Genomic DNA, 20,187 nt, shown 5'->3' on the forward strand with positions numbered 1-20,187 from the left:
TCACACCCACACACGTTAGAGTGAGACGACATAGGCAGGTTATATAGAATGAAGACAGAACATATCACGAATTAGTTATACAAAAAGACAAGAATTCTCTTCCGTTTGCCTGTTTCCCATCTGACTACAATTTGGACGTCTTCAAGTCCAACATAAACAAATTCCTGATTAACTGCCCCCTTAAGTAAGACGCTTTATCAAATCTCCAATACCAACTATTCCTACAATATTATCCCATTGATTATTGTACACAAAATAACCCTTATCCCCAAGTGGCTTATGGGCCTTGATAAGTGGTGTTCCCCATGTAAAAAAAAAAAAAAAAAAAGATAACACATCAATATGTACAGATGTATAAAAAATATACTTTTTTATTTAAAAGATTTATTTTACAAAAACAAAATCCGAAGTGATTCTCAGGTTTTTCTTTTTTTGTTTTTTTGATTCTTTTTTTTGATTTAGATGTTACTCAAAAAAAAAAAAAAAAAAAAAAAAAATCAATCTTTTGTGATTGTGCATTGTTGGCCAAATAAGGATCTGTACAATTCATCTCTGAAAAAGAAAAAGAAACAAAAATATAAAAATATTATACTGGGAGACACAATCTAATCGTATGTTAAACAATAGAAACTTCTAATGGAAACCTTTATTTAATCTATGGGGATAAATTGTTTGTAATCCGTTGGCGATAACTGGGTAGAAGTGCTAATTGTATATTATTCTTAATGTTGGAAGGTGACAGTGGTTAACGACATGGACTGACAACCTTGATGTCTTAAGTTCAAATCTAGTTCATTCCACAGAAAAAAAAAACTCACTTTCACTTAGGATGTTGACACCCTTCTCATGGTCCCTTCCATAAGTACACAATATTTCTAGAAAAAATTCTGACTAAAAAAATATCATGGAAACCAATGCCAACAACAGAATCTCCAGATTCAAATGATGATGCTGATGATTCTTAACATTTTATTTACCTCCTCTTCAGAAGGTGGGACACAAGGTCAAGTGTTGGTTTGGTGAAAACGTTTTTCTGTTGAATAAACTTGGGACAGAAAAGTTGTCAGTTTGTGCCATTAACCACCGTCAGCCTTAAATTATTATCGTTTGTCGCAAGTTGATATGGACTCATAGTACGGTGCAGAAAAACATTCTTCTTGAGTTTACAGGTTCATTGCTTACTGAAGGTGCTAATAAAATACTATTTCAAATTTTAACGCTAATCCACACCAACTGAATGACAACTGCTTATAGAAATGTTTGGTCATTTTTAAAATAAAACACATCCAACCAATATGACAGATTAAATCATTTAAAAACACTTGAGTTAATTTAACTTAAATATTTTTTGATTTCCTTATTTTATAATCTTCACATTAGTGATGTTTTTGACAAAGGAGAAAAAATTGCTGTTTTGGGGGTGAAATCTATTCATCGAACACATATCGTTGGTTGATTTTTGGACCTTTTCATTATTATTATTATTATTATTATTATCATTTTCATTATTATTATTATTATTATTGTTATTATTATTATTGTTATTATTTTTATTAGAATTATTATTTTTTATTATTATTTTACTTTTTATTACTTTTATTTTTATTATTATCGTTGTTATATTATTTTAATTATTTTATTATTTTCATTATTTTTATTTTATTATTATTTTATTTTCATTATTTTATATTTATATTCATCATTTTATTACTATTTTCATTATTGTATTTTATTATTTTATTTTCATTATTTTATATTTATATTCATCATTTTATTACTATTTTCATTATTGTATTTTATTATTTTATTTTCATCATTTTATTTTATTTTATTTTCATTATTGATGAGCACATGTTTAATCACGCGATGACATGACAAGTTCTCAATATAGGTAGAGTTTTAGATGCAGTCGGGGAGTGAAGAGAGTGAAGAGCTGAGAAGAGCTGAGAAGAGCCGAGAGAGGTCAGAAACAGCTGCTGACACCAAACCTTGGAAGCGAAGGTTAGAGAGAAAAGTCATGTAAAGAAACTTTGAATTTCTCAAGCGAAATCAGGACCGGTCATGAAATAAAGTACGTCATCATGTGTTTTTGTATCTGCGTCGTCGTGTTGTTATTAAACAGAAAAGGTATTGTCCATTTATGTTATAAGAACCTTGATAAAATCATCATCTAAAAACTATGTGTTAGAAAGTATATGTGTCAAAGTATAAATGTTATAGAAACACTCCCGTTCACAGAACTGTCAAAAGTATAAATGTCAAACTCTCAGTCCGTCTATCTATATATCAAATCTCCTCTCATTGTGTATTACATGCCGTTGGCTATTGTAGTAACATGTACACTGTCTATTATATATATATATATATATACAGAACTGTCTCTCTCATTATATATACATGTTTAAGACTATCTCACAAACATGAACAACAACAAATATATAAGTCGTCTTACAAACAAGAACACTAAATAAGAACTCACGTAACATACACATATTTGGTACCTTCTAAAAATAACACCCCTATGCAACATTACGAAACATGATCAGGTAGAAAATTAATTATTAATGAAAACAATTTTTGAAAACAGCAAAAATTAAGTTTGTCTAAAAAAAATAAACAGGAGAGTTCGAATTGTAACAAGGAAAGTAATAATTTTGTGAAAACTTTGAAAATCTTATGCCAATTTAGCAAACCTCAATTTTTGTTAATGGTCTTAAAAACTGTTTTAATTAATAATAAATTTTTTATCTTATTGTTTTTTTGTAATTTTTGGATATGTTCATTACTGCAACATGCCACAAATAGATACTATTAGTTTTACTTGAAATTTAATATTTTAATTTTTGCTCTTATAATGAAGCACCAATAAAACCACTTTATCAATTTACATGATTTTTGGAATATGATATTTTCATTTAGTCATGAGTATGTACATTTTTCAGACATTTTAGTTTTTTAGATCGAGGAAATTCTGGACAAGAACCGTTTTTGGATTCTTCTGTTTAATTTGTGTATTCATATTTTTTTGTTGTTCTTATATGTAAAACTTTAACGAAACGCTCCAATAGCGTCGACAAACGAAATCAGCAGCAGCCATAGGACAGCTGATTAGTGAAAATATTAACAGCAGCAGCCATTTTAGCGATTGTGCATGCACTGATGTCACGGGAAGAAGAAGGAGAGAAAAAGGAAAAGAAAAAAAAAGGACAGTATGTAGTCAAGCAGCAGAAGCAAAGTGTGTGCCAGAGAAGATGAGGGCGAAAAAAATACTATGACCGACATCAGGTTACAGCAAGAGAGACTTAAAAATCGCAAGTTATATGGCAGAGTGTGTTAAAACACATGGGTGTGCGAAAACTTTGGAAAAATAATGAAATGCGTTATTCTTGGAAGAACCATGAATAAATGCCTTTCATTTGTACTTTTAAAAATGCCAAATCGGATTTTTTTTCTTTCCTTTTTATTGTTTGTTTCTTTGCAACGGTACCAGACAATGTCTGGGTCCGAGTAGTTGAAATGTAACAAGACGGTTTGAGTGTACCAGCCATGTTGCAGAACTTTAGACATTTCTGCATTTAATTTTAATTCCAATCTTCCTAATTTGTTAAAAAATCTAAAAAGACAAAGTTTGCTTGAAATATTGTGTGTAGAGTTTGTTGCTAGCATCCATCTGTCTCCACAGACAATGGAACTCTGCGCTTCAGATTAGTTTATTGGCGAATTGCAATACCTGTTGTGACCGTGCAATCAATGTAACAGCAGAAGCCACATAAAGATATGTAAATAACCAAACTGGCTGTGCAAAGTGACGTCACAGCAGAGTTAAAAGGACACGTGTTTGGAGAAGACATGTTCGAGACGTGACCAGTGTTTGAAAGGTGTTCGAAAAAGTATGTGTTCAAGACGTGGGTAATATCACAGCAGGGATGAAAAGCCACCCGGGGCCAGAGAAGGAGAAATTAACTTTTTAAATATTTAGAAAAAAATGTGTTGTTGGAAATACCTGATATAAAGGCTTCTGTTAAAAAAAGAAAGTGCGTCAAGTTTTTTCCTTTCTTCTGTTTCCTTGCAACGTGTTAACATATTACGGACAATGCTATAGTAATAATAATCTCTTGTTTTAATTAATAAGCTTCCTTAGCCATGTCGAATCCCTAACAATATCTCATGATGAAATCAGACTACAGCTGCATACCAGACAGAGAATGCCCCACTCTTCTGACCATCCTACTGACATACAAATTTTCACCCCCTTTTGAGGTCCTTCCTCCTGCTTTTGAAGTACCCTGGCTCAAATGGAAAATACTCAGCTGAGAATGATAATAAGCAATCAAAAGTTACAATAATCAGATGAGAGCTACAAAACTGACTCAACCATTTCTGAATTTTGAGAGGAGGATCATACAATGCAACCCTGCATTGTCTGCCTCCTACTGCTCAACCAGTGTAGCTTGTACAAGCATTTAAAACTGTCGTAGACTCTTGAAAATTCAGTATGTTGTTGCTATACATCTTATAAGATGACTGACCAAGGAGAAATGAACTTTTTAAATATTTTTTTTAAAAAAACTGCATTGTTGGAAATACTATATATAAAGGCTTTTGTTAAGAAAAAGAAAATGAGTCAAGTTTTTTCTTTCCTCTGTTTCTTTGATATAACAACTATTTTACATCAACAGGTTGCAGTTGCACCAGGTGTTAGTGGTGTCTAGTTGTGAGAACTGTTGCAGCCCCCTTTTTTTTTTTTTATCGATTCTTTTTTACTCTACACAAGGCATGTTGTGACCTGAAACATAAAGGGTTATTATTTGGGATCATGTCTAATAGAAGATTGTGGGAAATTGAGCAGTGAGATGTTTGTTCATATTACATTTAAACTTCTACGTGTTAGTACAGTTATGAAAGCGGGAAATGGAGGGAATTCTAAGGTCTAGCAGTTTGAGAGAAGAAACTATTAGAGTAGAAGGTTTCCGGCATATAGGGATCTTTACAGTGAGGGGGTGGGATTTTTCTACTTGTTGGGCTAGTCTGGAGTATGTTCATCGAGAGGGCACCAATGCTATGAGTTCATCAGAGCCCATTCCAATTAAGTATTAGTAAAACAAGAATACGGATGCAACACTGTCACCATGGAACAGAGGTTGGAGCTTCGTTAACAATGCAGGACAATAGATTTGAGATTTTTTTTTATGGATCTTGTTAGGTGAAAGTACAGAAACTAGTGAGAAACTCGTGATAGATACACAAATCCCTGGTGTATCTATCACTAGTTTTTTTCTTGGGCAAATTGTGGCTTTGTAAAATTATTTGTAATTTTGCACTTCAAATTAGCCTCTTAGCAAATTGCAACGTCTGCTGGGATTGTGTAGGACTATCCTGAATCCGACTGGCTTGATTGTAATTACCATAGATGCAGTCGTGTTTGGTTGGGAGAATTTTGTTACAATGTTTTACCGCCTGTAAAAACATTTCAACTTCTTTAATTTTTTACCTTATCGTTTTTGGTTATTTTTGGATATGTTCATTACCGCGACATGACAATTAAGTAGATACCATTGGTTTTACTTGGAATTCAATACTTCGATTTTTGTTCCGATAACGAAGCACCAATAAAACTACTTTATCAATTTACATGATTTTTGGAATATGATATTTTCATTTAGTTATGACCATATATACATTATACAGACTTTTTTCAGACTTTTTAGTTTTCTTTGGATAGGGGAAATTTTATGTCTAGTTTCTCACTACTTTCACCTTCTCTCTCTCTCTCTCTCTCTCTCTCCAATGCTTGTCTCCCCTTTCCCCATTCCTCTCCGATCATGATTTTACAGCTCTTATCTAGCATCTTCTGCGGCCTCCAGTCATGCACTCACTTGCAGACATCCTTACGGTGTAAAACAGATGAAAATCTTTCAGAAAGATGTAAGGACGTGTCTGATAAGAAAAAAGAAAAAAAAGGACGTCTTTTTGAACAAACCTCATTTCTTGTGTCCAATTACTGTTGTCATAAGGTCCCATAAAGTTCACCAGTTTTTTGTGGACTTCATATCTGTTTAAAGAAAAAAGAAATTACAAAAATCGTACTCCCTTTTTGCATTCAGTCAATGGATCGATTTCAAAATTGTATCCATCTGACAGTTCTTTTCTAGAATAGTGGCGCTGCAAAGAAATTCTATTGGTCTTTTGTTCAAAGGTACAAATGAAATCAACAATAAACAAAATCGTAATCGAAAATAAAAATTGGAATTTTTAGGAAGTTTTAAATTCGTACAATATTGTAATTTATGTAGATTGTGTATGTATTATTATCGAATAAATCCTCAATTGAATATGATATTTTGAGAGGAATAATTTGCCTGGTAAACTAATTCATAAAAACAAAAAAATATCAAATTCCATCTCTGTTTCTTTACAATATCATGTCAGCTGATATTTGGGCTTAACAATGAATGCCCTGGAAAAGTCACTTCTGATTAATGTTTAGATTTAAAATATGCAAATGAAGAAATGATTTGCGACGATTTTAAATGGTACCTCTTCTTTTATCGTAAATGAACTCATTAATAAGAAAAAATTAGAATAAAATGGTGAGGTACACCCGGTCTTGAACAGGCAAGCATTCAATCTACCACTAAGTTATATCTCCAGATTATAATAAATTTGTTTTTTAAGAAGAAATTATTTGCTGAAATTTTATTATCTCCCTTGCTGGTATAATGTAAAAAATTCCCCTGTAAAAAAAATTTTTTTTTTATCTATAAGAGAGAAAAGCTATTTTTAAGATCAAATCTTTTTGATTTTCGATACCTATAGGATGAATTTCTGTACAAAACATATCTAAGAACACTTCCAGGCATATGCATTCCCTTTGTGTGAAATTTGCAAAAGATAGGCTCAACCGTTTTGAAACCTATGAGGAAGAAACACACAAACACGCGCAAACACAAAGTGACTTTTCTATAATAGTAGAGATCATCATTGTGAATAATTAAGTTTGTTTATCTTGTGGGGGGGGGGGTATCAGATTTAGTTGTTACAATATAAAATAAAATTGCATAAATGTTATGGAAACTTAGTCATAACAATTGGCATTTTTTAACTATTGGCAAAGATATACCTGTTTTTGAATATATATATATTCATAATTATTCATATTGAATATATATATATATATTCATAATTATTCATATTGAATATATATATATATATATTCATAATTATTCATATTGAATATATATATATATATATTCATAATTATTCATATTGAATATATATATATATATTCATAATTATTCATATTGAATATATATATATATATTCATAATTATTCATATTGAATATATATATATTCATAATTATTCATATTGAATATATATATATTCATAATTATTCATATTGAATATATATATATTCATAATTATTCATATTGAATATATATATATTCATAATTATTCATATTGAATATATATATATTCATAATTATTCATATTGAATATATATATATTCATAATTATTCATATTGAATATATATATATTCATAATTATTCATATTGAATATATATATATTCATAATTATTCATATTGAATATTCATAATTATTCATATTGAATATATATATATTCATAATTATTCATATTGAATATATATATATTCATAATTATTCATATTGAATATATATATATTCATAATTATTCATATTGAATATTCATAATTATTCATATTGAATATATATATATTCATAATTATTCATATTGAATATATATATATTCATAATTATTCATATTGAATATATATATATTCATAATTATTCATATTGAATATATATATATATATATATAAAATAAAAATAAAATTATATATATATATTCATATTGAATATATATATATATATATAATAATATATATTCATAATTATTCATATTGAATATATTCATAATTATTCATATTGAATATATATTTTGACTTTATAAAGAAAATTGAATCTTTCTTTGTGTTTTATACTAAGTAGCATTGTTTCCTGGTCTCAGCTCAAGTCATCCAATAATTTAGCAGCTATTTTTACTGGTTAAGAACAAAGTCAAATTTGTTCCACATGTCCAAATCCCCTATATATCAAGTTTCAAGTCTGTAAACCAAAATTGATAGAGTTTGGTAAAGACCATTCCTCAGACAGACAAGGAAACTTGAGATCATTAATTGGAATCAGGATTCAAGAAAATCGGGACTTTTGGCAGTATCGGAATTGAAAAAAATTTGTGCCTATTTTGCAAAAATGATTCCTTTATTTTTTTTATTTGATTTCGTTAAAAACAAAATCTTCCACTGCTTGTAGTAATGACAAATATTTATTTAAACAATCAATAAAACTAAAACCTATAAATCAACACCCCCCCCCTCCTACGTGTTTTTACGTTTGAGAAAATACATGCACATTTAACAAGTGTCTTTTACGGTAATCGGGAAAAATAGCAACTTTATAGTTAAATTTTTTTTTAAATTTATAAAACATCAGAATCTGTAATTGTATCGGAATTGTCCCATCACTAATACATATACACTAATTGCGTTAAATATAATTTATTTAATCCTCTATACCTTATTTTTCTTCCTTTCGTTGCTCGTGTGTCGATTTTTCTTTTCATTTTGCTGCGTAATTGCTGAATTTCCATCCATTGTCTGTAAAGAAAATAAAAAATATTTGTTCATTGTAAAATTTGATCAACAATCGTTGGAAAAACAAAATTAAATTGCATTTTTTTTGTTTTGTTGGTTGGTTGTTTTTGTTTTACGGCATATCAACCCTTTTCAGGTTATTTAATGCCAAATCTAGTTATTTTGAGGAACGATTTTTAATGGAGTATATTTTTTTTTAAGTCGGATTCTATTTAACCCATAGTTGGGACCCTAACAGGTACTACCACTCCGGGTCAGAGTGGACCTGGGAGCAATGGCAATTAAAGGGTGGCTCCAGGCCCACAAGGTGGGGCCTTACCATCGGATATAGTTTTAGGTCATATCCAGGACCGTGTTTAGTTGGGTCAACAATAAAGGTCAGATGAAGTATTTTGGTTCCTCCATGTTAAATGGAGTCAACTTATTTAGGTCATGGTCTTGTCTTCCATTATCGATTTGGTCTGGGATTCTTTGGATTTTCACAAAATTGGTTCAATAGTTTTTCGACAAAATTTTTCCATGAAGTTTTCTGAACATGTATGCAGAAAACTGCCCAGGCCAGATTTGGGATAAAATTTGGGCTTTTTAAAAAATAATTTTGTATATTTCTTACGGTGACATTGACCTTTTAAAAAAAATAATTTGGCATACTTTTTTATGGTGACGTTGGCTTTTTAAAAAAATAATTTGGAATATTTCTTGTGATGACATTAGATTTTTTAAAATAATTTTGCATATTTTTATGATGACATTGGTCTTTTTAAAAAATAATTTGGCATTTTTTTATGGTGACGGTCGTTTTAAAATAATTTGGTATATTTTTTTAGTGACCTTGGCTTTTTAAAAATAATTTAGCATATTTTATGGTGACGTTGACTTTTTTAAAATAATTTAGCATATTTTATGGTGACGTTGGCTTTTTAAAAATAATTTAGCATATTTTATGGTGACGTTGGCTTTTTAAAAATAATTTAGCATATTTTATGGTGACGTTGGCTTCTTAAAAATAATTTAGCATATTTTATGGTGACGTTGGCTTTTTAAAAATAATTTAGCATATTTTATGGTGACGTTGGCTTTTTAAAAATAATTTAGCATATTTTATGGTGACGTTGGCTTTTTAAAAATAATTTAGCATATTTTATGGTGATGTTGGCTTTTTTAAAAATAATTTGACATTTTTTTATGGCGATGTGTATAAATATAAACAAGGTGTAACAATGAACAAATAAAATAAAAATCATACTTGGTTGTGGCTGCAGCATCACTGGATTCTGTTGATTTCCTTCGAATATAATCTTGGAGCAACATATGATAAAAATCAGAATCGTCAAAGATTTCTGGATCTCTGTTTTTGAGATTGTCCTGAGGTGAAATTTTTTTCAACTGTGGAAAAAAAAAATATTTGTATCAAATTTGAACAAATTTCTCATGTGAAACTTAATAAATGATAAAATGCTGTTACACTGGGTTTGTCCTTTTTATTGTCTTGGGGAGGCTTCATGTTTTGACAGGCTTCTGGGTATGACCTTTACTCCTAATCTGAAATGGAACACGTACATCAAATCCGTTGCCAAGGCTGCAGGAAAAATGGTGGGATTGTTCTACTCCTCCTTATGCAATTCTCTACCTGTATAAGAGCCAAATACGTCCAAGGATGGAGTATTGTTGCTACATCTGGGCAGGAGCTGCTAAAAGCAACTTATCCTGCCTTGACAAAGTTCAAAATAGACATTGTAGCCTAGTAAAGGATACCCTTTTCTCATCCCTGCAATCTCTTTCCCGCAGAAGAGATATTGCAAACCTGTTTCTGCTCTATAGTTATTTTCATGGCAAGTGCTCATCTGAGCTCTAATCTATGATCCCCTCTTGCCTGACTTGCACAAAAAACACTTGTCTAGCGAAAACCACTAGCAATAATTTCCCCCAAACTTTATCTGTGTCTAAACCTAAACGTAGATTCCATGAACAAAGCTTCTTTATTAGAACTGCACACCTGTGGAACTCTCTTCTGTTTACCTACTTTCCAACTGACTACAATCTGGTCATCTTCAAGCCTAATGTAAACAAATTCCTGATGAGCCGTCCCCTAGGTAATCCAATTTACCAAACACCCACTACTAACAATTACAATATTTTCCAATTGACTTCCGTACACTCATTAACTCTTATCCTCTAGTGCCCTCCAGGCCTTGATAAGTGATGACTTCTTTGTGTTAAAAAAAAAAAGAAAAGTTCTAAACACAGATTTCATGAACCAAGCTTCTTTCCTAGAACTGTCCACATGTGAAACACTATTCCATTGACCTGCTTCCTGGCCAATTACAATATAGTAGCCTTGAAGTTCAATGTAAACAAATTCTTGTTGAGCCATCCCATAAATCAAAATATACCCAATTTACACCATTAATGATTACTACACTATCACCTTCCATTCATTAATCCTTATCCTCAGGTGGCCTTTGGGTCTTGATAAGGCTTTGTAAAAAAAAAAAATAACTTCAATGGAATGTGCTCCCCTCCTCCCAACTAGCCTGACAAGCAACAAATTCTCACCTCTTCACTGTTGAGGTCTCTAGATTCCAAAAAACTTTCTTTAGTTTCTTCCCTTGAACTGATAGACTTTAGAATTCCCTCCTGTTTCCTGTTTTTCTGACCGTACTAAGTTGTGAAAGTTTAAATTTAATGTGAACAGACATCTCACTGCTCAAATCCCCACAGTCCCTGTTAGACACAATCCCAAATAGTAGTTCCTTATGTCCAATACATCTTGTTTGGAGTAGAAAAAAAGTAAAACACTTGCGAGATACAAATCTGAAAGTACAAATTGTAATGTCTGCTTGCAATCATAGTTTTTGACCTCGTTTCAAAATGAATGTTCATTTTTATAAGTTCAAAAAGAATTTTACCGTTTCTGATGTCTGATCTTCTTCCAGTTTGCCAAACACTTTATAAATTGACCTCCGCAACTGAGTTCTTTTGATAAGCCGTTCTTTGTCGTATAAAATCTATAAATCAGAAGAAAATAAAATCAATAAAAAGAAAAAAAATATATTAATTTTTACCAAATATAAATTTTAAATATTTTTTGAAAAAAATAAAATCATTAAAAAAGCAAATAAAAAAAATATATTAATTTTTACCAAATATAAATTTTAAATATATTTTTTGAAAAAAATAAAATCATTAAAAAAGCAAATAAAAAAAAATATATTAATTTTTACCAAATATAAATTTTAAATATTTTTTGAAAAAAGTAAAATCATTAAAAAAGGAAACAAAAAAAAAAATAATAGATTGATGATTACCAAATATGAATTTTAGTGCTTCTGCACTATTCGGACGAAATTTCAGAAATCGTAAAACTGAATTTCACATGAAAACAATCGTATCTACGTATCCCTCATATTTTTAAGATAATTATATCCAAGAATTATGAAAATTGATAAGGTAGAAAATTATTTATTAAAGAAAATAAAAAATAGAATTTGAAGAAAATGATCGTAAGACAGGAGAGCTCAAAAGGGAGGTAATTTTCTGTTTTAATTTACACAAGATAGTGGCAATTTTTCACCTGCTAACATAATTAAAGTTGTTTTGTTTAATAATTCAGTAATATTCAGGTAATTTTTTTTTTTTTTACACAGTGATCACCACTTATCAAGGCCCGGAAGCCACTCAGGGATAACGGTTATTGCAAGTATATTACGTTAGTGTGGAGATTTGATGAAGTGTTTACTTAAGGGGGCGGTTCATTAGGAATTTGTTAGGAATTTCGACTGCATAATTTTGGAAGCTACCAGTGTAACTTATTGGGATTAACAAAATAAATCAGTTGAAACAATTTTTTTTTTTTTTATCTGGAAACTTCATTTGTTGACTACAAAATCTCGTCCCAATTCTTTAGAAGCACCTAAATGTTAAATATATTTTTGAAAAAATCAAATCATTAAAACAGCAAATATAAATTTTAAATATATTTTTTGAAAAAGTGAATCATTAAAAAGCAAAAAGGATTGTTTCATACCAAATATGAATTTTAAATATATTTTTTAAAAAAGTGAATCATTAAAAAGCAAAAAGGATTGTTTCATACCAAATATGAATTTTAAATATATTTTTTGAAAAAGTGAATCATTAAAAAGCAAAAAGGATTGTTTCATACCAAATATAAATTTTAAATATATTTTTTGAAAAAGTGAATCATTAAAAAGCAAAAAGGATTGTTTCATACCAAATATGAATTTTAAATATATTTTTTGGAAAAGTGAATCATTAAAAAGCAAAAAGGATTGTTTCATACCAAATATGAATTTTAAATATATTTTTTAAAAAAGTGAATCATTAAAAAGCAAAAAGGATTGTTTCATACCAAATATGAATTTTAAATATATTTTTTGAAAAAGTGAATCATTAAAAAGCAAAAAGGATTGTTTCATACCAAATATGAATTTTAAATATATTTTTTGAAAAAGTGAATCATTAAAAAGCAAAAAGGATTGTTTCATACCAAATATAAATTTTAAATATATTTTTTGAAAAAGTGAATCATTAAAAAGCAAAACGGATTGTTTCATACCAAATATAAATTTTAAATATATTTTTTGAAAAAGTGAATCATTAAAAAGCAAAAAGGATTGTTTCATACCAAATATAAATTTTAAATATATTTTTTGAAAAAGTGAATCATTAAAAAGCAAAAAGGTTCCATACCAAATATAAATTTTAAATATATTTTTTGAAAAAGTGAATCATTAAAAAGCAAAAAGGTTCCATACCAAATATAAATTTTAAATATATTTTTTGAAAAAGTGAATCATTAAAAACCAAAAAGGATTGTTTCATACCAAATATAAATTTTAAATATATTTTTTGAAAAAGTGAATCATTAAAAAGCAAAACGGATTGTTTCATACCAAATATAAATTTTAAATATATTTTTTGAAAAAGTGAATCATTAAAAACCAAAAAGGTTCCATACCAAATATAAATTTTAAATATATTTTTTGGAAAAAGTGAATCATTAAAAAGCAAAACGGATTGTTTCATACCAAATATAAATTTTAAATATATTTTTTGAAAAAGTGAATCATTAAAAACCAAAAAGGTTCCATACCAAATATAAATTTTAAATATATTTTTTGGAAAAAGTGAATCATTAAAAAGCAAAAAGGATTGTTTCATACCAAATATGAATTTTAAATATATTTTTTGAAAAAGTGAATCATTAAAAAGCAAAAAGGATTGTTTCATACCAAATATAAATTTTAAATATATTTTTTGAAAAAGTGAATCATTAAAAACCAAAAAGGTTCCATACCAAATATAAATTTTAAATATATTTTTTGGAAAAAGTGAATCATTAAAAAGCAAAACGGATTGTTTCATACCAAATATAAATTTTAAATATATTTTTTGAAAAAGTGAATCATTAAAAACCAAAAAGGTTCCATACCAAATATAAATTTTAAATATATTTTTTGGAAAAAGTGAATCATTAAAAAGCAAAAAGGATTGTTTCATACCAAATATGAATTTTAAATATATTTTTTGAAAAAGTGAATCATTAAAAAGCAAAAAGGATTGTTTCATACCAAATATAAATTTTAAATATATTTTTTGAAAGCAATGAAATCATTAAAAAACAAAAAAATGATATAAAATTAAAGATGAATTTTAAATCAATATTTTTTGCGACTGACACACATTCTCTAACAAACTCTCTCCATGAAAAAAAAAAAAACAATCTGAAAGACTTATACTCTGACAGATTTTCTGACATGCCTTCTCATGTTCCTTGTGCCAGATTTCACTCTGTATTAAAAAAAAAAAATCTGTATGATTCATGTACCCATGAGAAAAAATATATTCCAAAAATTAGATAATTTTCTTATTTAAAAATAAAACTATTTTCAAACAATCAATGGGAATTCATAGGCATTAAACTATGAATTATTATTGAATTATCGCGTTTGTTTTTGAAAATTTTTTCAAAATGGAAGAAAAGAGTGCGCTTTTGGTACCCATGAAATTAAATTTTCTGATTTAAAAATTAAACTACTTAATCAGTTTACATGATTTTTGGAATATGACATTTTCGTTTCATCATGTGTATGTATGACATACAGATTTTTCTTTGTTTTTGTTTATTTATATAGGGTGAATTCTGAACAAGAACAAAAAATATTTAAATATTGAAACACAACTCAAACTTGAAACTAAAATACTGACAAAAAAAAAACATCAGATCAAATATTTTTGTAATACATTTATCTTAATTTTAAATTTATTTTTGGGTTTGTATTACTGTACACATCTATTCGAAAAAGTTGTCAATAATAAACTAGACAAAAGACTATTAAAAAAACACGGAATATATGTCCAGTTATGTCACGGTAACATATATTGAGCAAATTTCTAACAGTATTTTGTCTAGTTTATCATTTATTACACCTTTTTCCGAACTTACCGTGTTAAAGAAAGAGTCGGCCGCCATTTTAAATTTTCCAATACATCGGTAAACATTGTATGCTTTTCGAGCTGAATAAACATGTTACATTGAATAAAAACACGAAAATTATATCCAGTTTGGTAGAAAAGTAACTTATCTTGCCTTTGATAACATTTATTTGTTATATATTTGTTTTTTTACAACTTTTTCGAATCTATGTGTACAGTAATACAAACCCTGATTTTTTTTTTCATGATTTGAACGAATTTTAACCTTGAATCTGTCAGAAATTATTTTTAAAAAATCATCTTTGCTGATTTATTTATTGCAGATTACTATCCTTATTTTTATTTTTAGTTTTTGCTTCACGGCATTTCAACCAATGATTCCTAAGATGAAAATAATAGTCTGCAATGAATTAATAAAACTCATCTCAATAATGAATTCCAATTCAATAATAGAAATATCTTTGTTTGCTGTTTAAATTTAACATAAATTTAAACTTCATGAAAATTTTTCTGCTAAACTTGATGCGTTTGCCTGGCATTGCACAGAATCTTTACTTTTAATTTTATATCATTTGGAAAAATAGTCATACAATTAGAGAAATTTAATTATGATGGCATTATAATTGTATTTCTGAGATCAGGTGTTTTCATTTATCGAGATTGTCGGACTGACTTCCTCATCTTGGTTGTTATAGTCACAACGTTTCAGTCGTTTTGCCCTCCGGCCTTCATCAGGTGTTTTGTATCGAACTGTATCGTTTGGGTTCAAGACTCCTAACAAACGGTTCCCCAGTTCGATACAAAACACCTGATGAAGGCTGGAGGGCAAAATGGCTGAAACGTTGTGACTATAACAACCAAGATGAGGAAGTCAGTCCGACAATCTCAATAAATGATGGCATTACTTGGTCATTAATTAATCAAAATAAATTATAATTTAGTTTGGTTTTTAATCCCTATTTACAAAATCAAACAGTTCATCTTTGAATATAAAAGAATTTTAAAGACACTTTGTATGACTTTTTATTCAATAGTTTAAAGACTTTAAAATTCCTTTCAAATTTTGAAGGGTTAAAACTAATTCATTCCTTTTTCCATCAACACTTGACAAAAGATTAAAATGACTAACTTATTTATGAATAAACCAAAATGAATTCTGGCAGATTTAATTTTGTAATCATATTTTCTAAATAAGTTTTTTAAGCTTATTTTATGTTGTCGCAGTTTATATTTTAATAATCTCCGAGATAATAAAATGACTGCAGAAATTCCCCTCAGGACCAAAATAGCATAGGTTTGCCACAACAGATGCCACATACAAATTCAATACATCTACATTAATAGCCATTATCTAATATAGCTTTCGAACCCCATTTTACACACACTTAGTCATGATATTAAAATATTACATTGCATCTTACAAGCAACACCATCACAATCGCAACATCTACAGAGGAAGGAGATCCTATTTTTCTCTCTAAATATTTAGTACCACCCCTGCTACCAGTTATCACTGGAACGAATTCTACACCTTCCACAGATTCTGTTATTACACCAACCATAACTGGCTCAAGAAAACATAGACCTAGCATAATCTTTCCTATTTCCTATTCATCAATAATAAAGGCTCCTTTTTCCAAAATCCATCTATTCTGATTGGCTGAGCTCTGATAATTCTCACATTCCGGAATGCAATTCTTTCCTTTATAAATGAATAGTTACTAAAATTAAAACATGGCGTCACTAACAGACATATTATTTCGCCCGCCGTCAAGTTCATTTGAGGATTAGATCATTAGTTGTGTGTGTGAGCTTTTGTACGATACAAATCACTATTAGTTGATTTTCACCTGTCTGACTCTTGTTTGCTATTATTCTTTTGAATCCACACTCTGTACAAAGGTTAATCTTCCCACTTCTCTATCTCTCACTGCGCATATTTCCATTGCGTGTGTTTGTGTCCGTGTGAACATGCATCTCAAATAAAAACGCCTTTCGTTGATAAATAAATTGCAAAAAGAGTACCAAAATGTCATCTACCTAATCGTCATTACGCATATTTTGTCTTCAAATATTCACCGAAAATATAATTTTGACTACGTTTGTTTTGGTCATGTGACATGTGCCGTAAACATAAGGGAAATAGCTAACATTTCTAATTTCTTTGATAACTACTTTCTTTCTTAATTTATACCTTATCGCTTTTTTTGTGAGTTTTCGCTATTTATTTTAATGCGATATGGCAATTCATTCGATACTATTGGTTACACTTGAACATTATTTCGATTTCCGTTTTTCACTTCAATGATAAAAAGGAACCAAAATGTTTACAAACATTCTCATTAATTTGAATGCAATATTTTCTCTCAAAAAATGTGAAAATAAGAATTTTTTTTTTTAAATGAAAAAAAAAAAAGATTTGTTAAACTAATTTCTTTTTTAAAAAAAACTTGTCCTACATTCTTTTCTCATTTATTTCTTCCATCTGAATTATCATCAGTCTCCCACTTTGTTCGTTTAATCTCTGAACAGCTGTTTTTTTCAATTTTTCCATCAATTTATTAATGATAAAACACTATACTTTCATACAAAAAGAAAATCAGTTAAATTTTTTACTTCACAAAATTCCCCAGTGCATGCTCACATACATGTCCATAGTAAAATTAAACCTTCATGTTTTACCCTCTGTCAACGAAAGTAATAACGGGCAGTGAACGTGCATTGACTGACTTCAACAAATACATTTTTACTTAAGATATTGTACTTCACAATTCGCTGGCATTTACAATAACCATTAACAAATCTCAAAATATTGTTTATCCACAAACATTGAGAAAATAAACATAAAAAAAATATATTTTTTGTTTTTTTTTGTTTGTTTTCACATTTAAACAAACTGAGCTACAGCAACGTGTGGCTGGGTACTACAGCTAGTATTTCATATTTCTTTAAAATTTTTGCTATTTTATTGGCCTCCTCTCCAGGAGATTAGATACATTGTCAAGTGAGAGCATGATGAAAATGGTTATATAAAATGAACTGGATTCGAATTTGGCAAACCCAGGGGTGCTTATTCAGATTGGCACTTATGATGATAAACAAAAATGAAGAAAAACTTTTATCGCGTACCTACTTGTCACGGAATGAAGATGGTATATTCCAAAAATCACAAAAAATTTATCAAATTTTTTTTTTTGGGGGGGGGGGGGGGTCCTGAACAACAAACCTAGCATTTTTTACCAATAAGTGAAGGCCATTTTAATATTCTTCAAATTTTGTTTTCAACTTATATAAAATGACCCTTATTTTAATAATCTGAAAATTTTATTATTTGAAAAATAAAAAAACAAAATAAACGTTATGTTAATAAATTATTTTTTGGTTTTAAATCGTACATTTCGGTCGTCTTTCCGACATTATCCACAAAAAAAAAACTTTTTCGAAGTCAGTTGTCTGCTCTTGATTCCTTAATGGTTGCTGCTTTTTTGCTCACATCGACACAAATTAATATCTGAGTACATAATTAATCAAGTTCTAATCAATCTAGTAATTACAGTTGCTAAACTTCTGACTGACCAACAACATGGATTTAGGAAAAGCCTGTTCTACAGCAGATATCCTAACTGTAATTGCTGAACATATATACCATACACTGGGCAAAGCAGGGGAGAGTAGGGCAGTAGCCCTAGATATATCTAAGGCTTTTGACAGGGTATGGCACAGAGGTCTTTTCAGGAAAATCAGATCATATGGTATCACTGGACGAATACTTAACATAATTTAATTGTTTTTACATAAGAGAAAAATCCAAGTTGCCCTCGACGGTCGTACATCTAAACAATATGATAATCCAACTTGCCCTCGACGGTCGTACATCTAAACAATATGATAATCCAACTTGCCCTCGACGGTCGTACATCTAAACAATATGATAATCCAACTTGCCCTCGACGGTCGTACATCTAAACAATATGATAATCCAACTTGCCCTCGACGGTCGTACATCTAAACAATATGATAATCCAACTTGCCCTCGACGGTCGTACATCTAAACAATATGATAATCCAACTTGCCCTCGACGGTCGTACATCTAAACAATATGATAATCCAACTTGCCCTCGACGGTCGTACATCTAAACAATATGATAATCCAACTTGCCCTCGATGGTCGTACATCTAAACAATATGATAATCCAACTTGCCCTCGACGGTCGTACATCTAAACAATATGATAATCCAACTTGCCCTCGACGGTCGTACATCTAAACAATATGATAATCCAACTTGCCCTCGACGGTCGTACATCTAAACAATATGATAATCCAACTTGCCCTCGACGGTCGTACATCTAAACAATATGATAATCCAACTTGCCCTCGACGGTCGTACATCTAAACAATATGATAATCCAACTTGCCCTCGACGGTCGTACATCTAAACAATATAATAATCCAACTTGCCCTCGACGGTCGTACATCTAAACAATATGATAATCCAACTTGCCCTCGACGGTCGTACATCTAAACAATATGATAATCCAAGTTGCCCTCGACGGTCGTACATCTAAACAATATGATATTCCAAGTTGCCCTCGACGGTTGTACATCTAAACAATATGATAATCCAACTTGCCCTCGACGGTCGTACATCTAAATAATATGATAATCCAAGTTGCCCTCGACGGTCGCACATCTAAACAATATGATAATCCAAGTTGCCCTCGACGGTCATACATCTAAACAATATGATAATCCAAGTTGCCCTCGACGGTCGCACATCTAAACAATTTGATAATCCAATGTCATCAGCATAAATGTCTACAAATGATGTAAGGATGTGATTTGGAAGATCATTAATGTCGATCAGGAAAAGAGTTGGGCCCAGGATGGACCCCTGAGGGACACCGGCATTAATACTGTGAGCTTCTGATTTTTGCCCCTCAACTACTACTCTTATGAACCTATCAGAAATAAATGATTTAATAATTGAGAAGACATTTCCAGCTATACCATAACTAGCGATCTTATGAAATAAACCTTTATGCCATACCC

General features: G+C 29.8%; 1 protein-coding gene across 1 annotated transcript in view; it reads right to left on the minus strand.

The window, feature by feature from the left end:
* Positions 1-345: 345 nt before the first annotated feature.
* LOC145252818 (protein AATF-like) overlaps positions 346-20,187 on the minus strand; it is a 54,390-nt gene continuing 34,548 nt past the window's right edge. Inside the window, exons 9-13 of the mRNA XM_080112790.1 lie at positions 11,586-11,684; positions 9,923-10,062; positions 8,599-8,679; positions 5,981-6,052; positions 346-552 (exon numbers count right to left, since the gene is read on the minus strand). Of these exons, the coding sequence (XP_079968916.1) occupies positions 498-552; positions 5,981-6,052; positions 8,599-8,679; positions 9,923-10,062; positions 11,586-11,684 (447 nt within the window). The 3' untranslated portion in view covers positions 346-497. The remainder of the gene's footprint in view (positions 553-5,980; positions 6,053-8,598; positions 8,680-9,922; positions 10,063-11,585; positions 11,685-20,187) is intronic.

The sequence above is a fragment of the Euprymna scolopes genome, chromosome 29 (assembly GCF_053919585.1).
Source record: "Euprymna scolopes isolate OS-2025 chromosome 29, ASM5391958v1, whole genome shotgun sequence".
Classification (NCBI taxonomy): Eukaryota; Metazoa; Mollusca; class Cephalopoda; order Sepiida; family Sepiolidae; genus Euprymna; species Euprymna scolopes.